Source organism: Rhagoletis zephyria, unplaced genomic scaffold (assembly GCF_001687245.7).
Source record: "Rhagoletis zephyria isolate East Lansing unplaced genomic scaffold, Rhagoletis_zephyria_1.1 Rzeph_scaffold_07884, whole genome shotgun sequence".
Taxonomy (NCBI): Eukaryota; Metazoa; Arthropoda; class Insecta; order Diptera; family Tephritidae; genus Rhagoletis; species Rhagoletis zephyria.
Genome location: NW_016164966.1, coordinates 16,620 through 27,287, shown reverse-complemented (window position 1 = coordinate 27,287; position 10,668 = coordinate 16,620). Strand labels below are relative to the sequence as shown.

Below are 10,668 nucleotides of genomic sequence, written 5' to 3'. Positions count from 1 at the left end.
CGCAGACGATTTAACGATGAGCTGTATGAGCTTTACAACGATATAGACATAGTGCAGCGAATTAAAATTCAGCGGCTCCGCTGGCTTGGCCATGTCGTTCGAATGGACAGAAACGCTCATGCTCTGAAAGTATTCAACGCGGGCCGCGATGCTGGTAATAGAGGAAGGGCTTCTATGCGTTGGAGAGACCAGGTGAAGAACTTGGCTTCACTTGGCATTTCCTGGCATGACTGGCGTGCTGTTTTGGACTCGGCCAAAATCGCTCAGGCGGTTACAGCGCCAATAAAGAAGATGTGTGATAATGTTCAAAGAAATTTGTTTTTCTATTTTTTCCGTCGTAATCAGTGACTTTGTCCTTATGTGCGGTGCTGTGGAAATGAATTTTACGCCGCTTCCCTTACATCGCTATGTTTAACGCATACCCATTCGAATAACCTGGGGAAATATTTTCCTGAGGAGTTTATAGTTGGAGGATATTGGTCTCGGGAGAAATTAAATCAGCTGGGAGAAAGAATTCCTCCAAGTGCTGAGAAAATTACTTTGGAGGAGCACTCCATTAAAAATATTTTTTTTTTTGCAATTTACCATAAGCTAGGCTTTATTTTAAAAATATATTTAATAAAAAATCCGTTATACACATAACATTATCTTAATTTTAAAATTTTATATTTACATACTTATCAACATTAATTTTTCTTTCTGCTAACATTTTTCTTCACTCCACAACTATTATCAACTTTTTTATTTCCTTTTGCTATTGCGAGTAAAGTAACTAATTTTTTATGTGAATCCCCAACAATCCAGCCATGCTTTTGATATTGTTCCCCGCCGTCTAACTCCTGCTCACATGTTGAATTAATTTTCCCAAAATCCTCATCACTTGATGACGACCAGTAATATAGCTTTTCGGAAGCCAAGCGTTTCCGCCGTGGAGATGATTGATTTGATTGGTTTTTTCTCCGATTTTTATAGCACTGATTATTATTATTATTACTAGTGTGCTTCTTATTAACTACAACACTAGTGCAAGGTTCCCATTTTAATGTTTTTACGTTATTTACAATTTCCTTAAAATCACTATGTTTTCTTCCTCTGCTATTTCTAGATCTAGAATTAGTTCGTTTCAATTCGGATAAATATTTATCGGCCTTTGCATCACTCTCTGGCTGCACCTCTTTTGCGCAGTCTGGGGAAGCTTCAAATGTAGTAGTCTTTTTAGCATCCTTAATTAATGCTAATGATTTGGATGAAATAACATTGGAACTGGCCTTAGGAGACTTTTTTCTTTTAGTTTTTATCCGATTAGTTGAACTCTTATGGTTTAATTCGCTACTAATACTATCTTTGAGTTTAATATCGCTTTCCGCTCCTGTGCAACTACGGGTATGTTTCCCTTTACTCTCCAAGGAATGTGTGGGCACGTGCTTGTTCTGGGTACTCACAACATTATTATTTTTACTGCATCCGCCCTTTTCTGCACCTGCAGGGCCCCCTAGAAGTCTTTCGTCCTTATCAACTAAACACCGTACACTTTTGCGTCTACTTGGTATTAACTTAGGAGGTTCAATGACTTTATTTTTGTTGCTACACGTGCTCAATTGGTTGGCGCTTTTGCGTTTTTTTCGCGTTTCTTGTTTTTCTTTCTCCTCTATGAGAGCTATGATATCTTTCGTGGACAAAAACTCTTCATACTCGTCTGAGCTCCACATTTCGACTAGCTTTTTTGGCCTGTTCGTAGCGCAACGTCTTTTAGATTTTCTTTGCCCTTCGTTAATCAGCTTAACTATCTCCTCTTGGCTCATACCTAGTTCAGATTGGAGTCTGGATATTTCTTTTTGACTTTTTGCGCTGGCATTTGACTTCTTTCGAGTTTCTCGCGATCCACGCTTCGAAGACGATGGACTTTCCGTTTGGGAAGGTTGTTGCCTTTGTTTGACTTTCACATTTTCGGGGCTTATCAAACTGGTATGTTTTTTCGGGACACTTTCTGATGTTTTTACTTTAGCCTCACAATCACCGCGTAGTTCGTCAAACAATTGATTGATGTCAGCTTTGGGTGACGAACCTTTTTGTATACCTATGCTTTGAACTTTAATGGATGTTTTCGCTTTCGTGCCCATATTTTTAAATATACGATCCATTATGAGAGACTTATTTTCAAAAGTTTTAGCAGAGGCACGACTGGAACTGCTATCGGAATTATTTTTGACATTTCTCTCGATACTAGGCTTTGGACTGAGCTCTTCATCGCAGCTCAAAGAGGCAAAGTCAAAATCATCACGATCTGAGTAACTTGTTGTCGATATACTGTTATCATCTGTGAGAAAATTGATGGTAGTTTTGGGTTTTTGAAAGGTGATTGTTTCTTTTTCTTCAAGACCGATATTTTTGAACGGTCTCTCTGGAATCACAATTTTTCTGCACGCTTCTTTACTATTATCTTCGACCGCAGATTTTATTTTTGAAGAATGCATTATAGTTTTCGACGACGTTGAACTGTGTGCTTCTTTACTTTTGATTCGCTCGTCATTACCACCTCCACAATTTTTCGGATGATCGACGGCAGCTGAGGAAGTTATATATTCTCGGCTCGTTACAGCCCGAAAAATAGAGCCTTCCTGTTCATTTGATAAAGAAGTAAATTCTGGTGAATTTGATTTTTCATTTCCCAAAGCGATTTCCGCCAACTCTGTCAATTTGCATACGGCTGGCGACTTTATTCCTAACTCCTTACATATTGTTAAGTCAACATGTGTGTTTTCATAACCTTTCATGGCGGCCTTGGTTTTAAACCTGGATGTGGCATTTGTGGCAGAAAATAGTGAGACCCCCGAGTAGTTAGGTGAAGATGCGCGTCTAAAAGATAAAAGAAATAAGAAAACAGTACATTTAAATTTTTTCGAGTTTAATACTAATATGAGAGTACTTGATTTATTAATTAGTACTAACAATTTGAAAGTGATATCCATTTTTGAAAGAAAATAGTGCTATGAAAAATTTAACTATTTTATCTGAGTGAAGGAAATTCATGTTTAAACATATGGGCGATTCCACCGTCACGGGTTGGACATTTGTACAGAAAAAATTTTCTTTCTTGTTGAAATTTAAGTATAAAGTACTCAACAATTGTACAATTTCATAAAGCTACACCTAATTGACTATTATATGAGTCATTACAAAATACGAAAAAAATTCCAGCTTACTTTTATATGGAAAAAATCTGATTTATATCTTCTGTCACGGGTGGGACAAAAAAAGAACCTGCTTTTTGGAGCAGATATATTTTACGGAAACTCTGCGAATTTATTTCACTTTTCTGTCTGAACTTGATGTCTTATAATAAAACAAAGAACCAGGAACACAAACAAAGCAAAAACTACAAAAAAATTATGCCTTTATTATACAAAAAATCCGAAATTCCTCTGTCACGGGTGGGACAACGTTTGTCCCGGGTAGGACACGTACGAATTTTTATATGAAAGGGAGCTTTTAGTGAGGTCCATATATAAAGATTAGTTATTAAAAAATATAAGAAGCCAAGGAGGGGTTAAATTCACTCACGTTTTATCTTAGGATGGTGCCTTTTATATAGAAGAATATGCTTAGGACCGTCAGACAAAAAAATTATTAAAAATGAACGTGACTTCCTAGCGTCTTGACTTTAATGGACTATAAAACTGCATACCTAAAAATTCTGAACAAAAAGTTTAAAATATTTGGTGTAATTGTTAAAGTTTGTTAAATTTTTATATTTTTTGTAAGAAGTTTGAAATGTAGATTTATGTGGTTCTCGTTAGGTAATGTGCTAGATTTTTATAAAAAAAAAAAACTATAAACATTAGATTAACAAAATAAAAAACCAAAACTGGTCAAAATGTAACTTAATTTAATCAGCTGACCACAAAGGTATATTGCGTCCACCTCAACAAACAAATAAAGCCCTGTAAATCTACCTCTGACAACTGTCCTGTTATTTTTTGGTTGATTCAAAATTTTTACATATGTCTTATCCACACGTTTGTTAGTTTTATAAAGAAAATAATTTTCGCACTGAGGTCCACTTTCCCATGGAACCTCCCATATGTAATTGTACTGACTAAAAACATAACCATTTTTAATGTCCTGAATTCATTCACGTGTTTTGTTGTTGTTTTTGTATGCATATGAACTGTTGTTTGAAACTTTTTCTCGGAATCGCCATTTTCAGCTTCTAAATGACGTTTGGACTTCTAAAATGGACGCAAACGTTTTTATTGGAAAACAAAAAAAAAAATTAATTACCAAGTCGGCGATGCCACATTTTGGTAGTATTACCGACTTCCAATTTCGAACGGCAGTGGGTTAAACAAACCAGTAACTCATTCTTTTAACCCGAAGCCCATTCCAGAAAAAAGTTTCAAACCAAAGCTATGTATTTTTATCCGAATGTGTGGTAAAAGCATGTCTTAAAAAAAATTTTTTCGGTTAATAGCAGTTTAGGGTTTTCGAAATGTGATTGTTTCTTTTTCAAGATCGATATTTTTGAATGGTCTCTCTGGAATTACAATTTTTCTACGCGCTTCTTTACTATTATCTTCGACTGCAGATTTTATTTTTGAAGAATGCATTATATTTAGTTTTCGACGACGTTGAACTGTGTGCTTCAGTACTTTTGATTCGCTCGTCATTACCACCTCCACAATGTTTTGGATGATCAACGGCAGCTGAAGATGTTATATATTCTCGGCTCCTTACAGGCCGAAAAAGAGAGCCTTCCTGTTCATTTGACAAAGAAATAAATTCTGATAAATTTGTCCATTCTTTTAACCTGAAGCCCAATCCAGAAAAAAAGATTTAAACCAAAGTTATGAATTTGTATCCGAATGTGTGGTAAAAGCATGTGTGCCTTTTAAAAAAATTGAGTACCAGACAGTTTAACCCAGGGACCGCAAATAACGATTATTTTTGAAATTTCAACTCAAAAAATCACATTGAAAGAGAAATGCTGCGTACATAAGGAGTAAACCAATATATTTCTTATTACTCGGAATACCTTCAGCGGCGCTGATTTTTCAGTTTATTTTTTATTTTTGCTTATAAAAATCAAGTTTAATCATTATTTTTTGAGTTTTATTTTTTGCTCAGATAATAATCGTTATGTTTTGAGTTTTATTTTTTGCTCGGAAAATAATGCTTGTTTTTTGAGCATTATTTTTTTCTCGGAAAAATCCTTCAAGCAATGGCACAAAAAGGAAACGACTTGCGAGTTTTATCGCCAAATCCGCTTAGGTGGTTATTGCGACAAAAAAGAAGGAGAATGTCTTGAATCTGAAACAGTAGGGAGGCAAATATATCACAGCTAAACGACCAAACACATAAACTTAAGTTTGGCCTCTAGATTACGATGCCGCTTTCAGAAAATCCGTATCACGTCAAAATTTTGAGATATTGAGATAGAAAGGATAGATTAGCTCGTTTTTAAGATAACGGTACTTGAAATTTTGCTTAAATTTTAACATTTTTGTTAATAATTCCCTTAGTTTTAAAGTTATTTTACTAAAATTTTGCACGTGACAGTTTTTCGATATTGCCTTAACTATTTCTGAAAATCATCGAAATCGGTTCACTATAGCACAACTGATTGTTTAGATATGTGGTTTTACGTTGTAATTCATATTTTATTTCGTAATATTTTGTAATTTTATTAGATTGTACACTATTTGGACCTCAACTTGGGTTCTTTTCAATTCAATTTTGGCACATGTTTGCATATTTTGACAGTTTCTCTTGCACGAATATGTTTTTAATACCTTTTTTGTGCTGTGAAATCTGCTGTTCGTTAAAGTCAAAGTGACTGGGTAATGTTTTCCAATAGGTGGCGGTCCATACCGCGTCATATTTTACATAAGTTGGCAAGACAAACAACACAAACCGAAACCCTCCGCGCGCGATTGCTGTCTTATTAATTGATAAAAAAAACATTGAAAAATTTGCGATAACTTTTTTTCATTATATCATTGTCTTCGGAAACTCCCAAAGATGAAAAACTTAAGAAGCTTTGCAAAAAATTAAACAACATACATATGTTTCGTTTGTGGTAATTCCATGCTACACAGTCACTTTGAACTTTACGAACAACAGTTTTCAACAGAAACCCAGAAAGATTTCACCAATCCATTATGAGGTTCGATTCGCTGAAAAACGATTGAATTCACTGTTGGCGGACTTTTGCTGGTCGATCGCAGCAGGCAAAGGGTATTAAAAAACCATTCGTGCAATATAAACTGCCACAAGTAATTTTTAAGCAAAAAACAAAACCGACTTCAATTCTTATATAAAAAATTAAGAGTACCGTCAATTTCTTCATGATCCAATGATCGGACCTAAACCGAATTAGTACGGGACTACCCCTGAGGTACCACATAAAAAAAGAATTATAGAAATCGGTTGACGTGGTCCGAGGTTATGCAGTAACATACTTAAAAAAATACTATTCCGACGAATTGATTAACTCCTTTTTTACAACGCTTTTATCAACTTGCAATGTTGTATGTCCAGACAACAATTTGTACTATAAATATAGCAAAGGTATTTATGGCAAAGTCTAGATATCAACCTCGTCCTAGGTATCATATCAAAAACATACAATTAGAAGACTCTAGATGTCGCCCCGCCAGAAGAAGTTAAATATTGCGCCTAAAAATATGCACTACATACGCTACAGCAGAAATGGACGACACGCCATTTCTTTAAATGATTAATTGCTGCTATATGTATGGCTGACTTCCAAAATGTATGGTTGCAATGTATGTATACAGTTTGACTGCGGTGTGTACACAACGTATCTATGCTTAGTTAAAATACAAGGCAAAAATATGCAAAGTAAAATTTTACATTATGGAACACTTCTTATGCACGCACATTTTCACACTCTCATTCTCTCATCTCTCTCCAGACCAAATATTTTGTTGTTGATTGATGATTTTGTTGTTTTAGTGATGCCGTAAATACTTGTATGATACGCTGTTACTACCGTCTTAGTACATTTTGGAACTTAATGCTTAGTTAAAATACAATACGGAACATGATGCTTACGACGTATACATTGCAAATGACATTTTGGAAGTCAGCCTATGTATGTACATATGTATTAAAGAACTGCAAAATTCAAAATTTTCTGTAAAAATGTCTTTTTCAAAAATTTCATGCATTGCTATGTCATGTCAACTCAAAAGGCTCTGTTATGCATACTTGGCATTGCTTGAGAGTTGTCACATAAGGAATCTGTTAAATGAGCTTCGCGTGTAAGCGGTTACCCAACGCACAGCATTACATACGTAAAAGTCTGTTGGTTTTTGATTTCTACGTAAAAATGGTATAGCAGTGCATGCAATGCCAAGTATGCATAACGGAGCCTAAACAAGGTGTTCTGCCATGTCATTCCCTCTCAAACGTACTGTTTTAGCATGTCGTTGCTACTTAGCTAAGCTGTTGTGCTTCTGTAGCATATTTTTAATACTGTTTGATCCTGCCTTGGATGAAAATATATACAGGTTTTTAATTAGACAATTCTTTAATGCATTTTACTATAATAGGTGCTTAAAAAATTTACAAAATCTCTTCCCGTATATAAAATGTAATTAATAATGCTGACTATGTCGCATGTGTCGCATGTGTTGCTTGTGTTGACAAGCATAGATTTGATGCATGATTTGATTTCAATTATTCGACAGTGTCTTCATATGTTTTTGTGAAATATGTGTGAGCGACATAATCAGCCCGATTCTGAATAGAAACTCCCAGGAATTTTTCCTCATTTCTCTTTCCTCCTATCATGAATAAAAACTCCCTGAAGATTTTTCCTCTTTTCCCTATTTTCCTATTCTAAACGATCTTCGAAAAAGAGAAAATGTATTTCGGGAAAAAATAAGTTAATTACAAATTAAAGGAAATTTGGTGTAATAAAACGTTTAAACCTTTCATTTTGGGTCCAAAACAACAAATAAGAAACAGGTAGAAATCTTAATAAGCCTTTGGTTTATTACATGAAAACGCGCGATTGAAATCAAAATATTTCAACTCACATGTGTAGTTTAAAAACTAAATTTTAATTTAGCACTAATATTAAAATTTCCGGAGCACTTGTTTATTAATAATGCGGCTTCCAAAATTCACAGTGGCAACTGGACCTAGCAAAGGGTAGCCTTTGGTATTTGCACACTTATTTTGGTTTATTACATGAAAACGCGCGATTGAAATCAAAATATTTCAACTCACATGTGTAGTTTAAAAACTAAATTTTAATTTAGCACTAATATTAAAATTTCCGGAGCACTTGTTTATTAATAATGCGGCTTCCAAAATTCACAGTGGCAACTGGACCTAGCAAAGGGTAGCCTTTGGTATTTGCACACTTATTTTGGTTTATTACATGAAAACGCGCAATTGAAACCGAAATATTTCAACTCACATGTGTAGTTAAAAGACTAAATTTTAATTTAGTAGTAATATTTAAATTTCCGGAGCAATAGTTTATTAATAATTTGGCTTCCAAAATTCACAGTGGCAACTGGACTTAGCAAAGGGTACTCTTATCCTATTTGCCCACTTATTTCGGGTTATTACAAGAAAACGCGCGATCTAAATTAAAATCTTTCAACTTACCCGTGTAGTTAAAAGATTGAGCTTTAATTTAAAACACAGATTTGAAATTTCCGCACACTAATTTATTAACAACTTTAATCTGAAATACTCTTTTATGTGAAACACACTTTTATGTGTAAAACACGCAAATTAAATGGCGGGAGTTGAGCTGTCAAAATAACTGTCAAACAGCTCTTCGAAAGTTCGAATTTCCTGCTTCCAAATTTTCGGGAAAAATGCTGCTCCCTGGCAGTTTCGAATAGGAGGATTTTATTCTCGAGAAAAGTAAAATCCGCGAGAAATGAAATCCTCGGGAATATTCAGAATTGGGCTGATAATGAACTGACACTTGCATGATGTGACACATGTCGCTATGTTTTATAGTTCAACATTTGCAGGTCTTTAATATGTATGTATATACTCAACGTGAGCACAAAACATTTTGCTTGCATAGTCTTCTGTTCTCTTTTCACTGCAAGCTGAATTATTTGGGGTGTTCACAGTTCGTTCCAAATAGTGTCTCAAAATGTAGACGTCTACATTTTAAGATGTTTTCTAACCGTAAAATCTGCGGTGTGGTTGTTTCCCATACAAAATTGGAAAACGACGCCGTCTACATTTTGTCACACTCAAAGGTATGTTTATTACGAGTCTACATTTTGCAACCTCGCAGCAGGGTTGCATTATGGCAATACTAATCACATTTTTTTTATTTATTGGGCACGTTTTCTGTATCTGCATTTAATTTGAGCGCAATTTCTGATGAAAAGAAACAAATATTAGGAATCGGTAATTAAGCTAAATAATTACAATTTTTCAGAAACAAAATCGAAAGGCGACATATTAAAAATGCACGCAAAGAAGAAATGTCTGGCAACACCAGCAAAGTTTTGAGACGATTTTGCGACGACTGCTGGAAATGGCTGCTCACAGTTTGATGCTAAAGATGTCTCAAAATGTAAACGTCTACATTTTTAGACACAATTTGGAACGAACTGTGAACACCCCAATTTTAATATCTATTAAACATCTGCGCAATTCCATTTAAACGGCCTAACAAGACATCCGATCGCCGCGCAAATACTTTTCCTCCTTTACTCTTATCGTTCCAGTCAAGTGTGAGTAAACAGAAACCAGTTTCTGCAAGCGTAAGTAAACTACCGATCAATAGCAAGACGCGTAGAGTATTTACTTTGCCTTCCGCAACTACTGCGCGTATAATGTATTTGCAAGTAGTGTACTCTACTGGTAGTACTTGAGTATTTTCGAAGAAAACATACATTTGTGGTACAGTGTTGCCGTTTTAGCCATTTGGTGGCTAGATTTAGCTACCACATAGTGTTTTTGGCCACATAAATTTAAAATTGCCCCTAGCCCTTTTTTAGCCCTTTGGGGAATTTATTCATACTTGGCATGAACAAGTTTTATATGCTTAATTTTATCTAATTTTTTTTTATTTATGTAAGAGATGACATATATGTATTGTATGTTCCTTACGTTTTTATACATACATACTGTAAAAGTGTTAGGGCTGTTAACTTATCTATTAACGATTTAACTATAGTTTAAAATAGATAAGTTTACGGCCCTTAATATGCTTAATTTGTTAAATGGCCCATCAAGTCGATTGACCGTGTATGTGTTTGTGGTGTGATTGTATCAGCTGCTGGTGCGACTTAAAAAACTACTTGAAAATTGTATGATTGTACCAGCATGCAGGTGTCGTGAGTGTTGAAATTAGCTCAATTTTCTAAGTAAAAAGTATTTTGGCGGAAATTTCTTGCACTATATGAGTCAAAGCCGTGTTTGTGGGAGATTAAGTTCACGATATTGTAGTTGTGAATTGAAAAAAAAAACAATGTTTAACTAAGTGGTAGAAAAATTATGAAATTTCGGCTCTAATCATTTCGATCTTTCCTCACTTAAATCTTAATATTTTTCCGAAATATTTTGGTGGACGTCTTAAAATATAATAGATTTTATAATTCCAATGGAAAAATAGTACCGATTTTTTTTTGTATGGGGAGTGATGCAGTCTAATGCACA

At 34.7% G+C, this 10,668-nt stretch overlaps 1 protein-coding gene across 1 annotated transcript; it reads right to left on the bottom strand.

Annotated features, from left to right (window-relative positions):
• Window positions 1-566: 566 nt before the first annotated feature.
• LOC108374594 (uncharacterized) lies at window positions 567-2,856 on the bottom strand (the record flags this gene model as incomplete). Its single annotated transcript, XM_017630575.1, has 2 exons — window positions 567-1,097; window positions 1,470-2,856. Coding segments are annotated over 2 exons (1,798 nt in total), but the record flags the coding sequence as incomplete, so codon positions are not given.
• Between the last annotated feature and the right edge of the window lie 7,812 nt (window positions 2,857-10,668).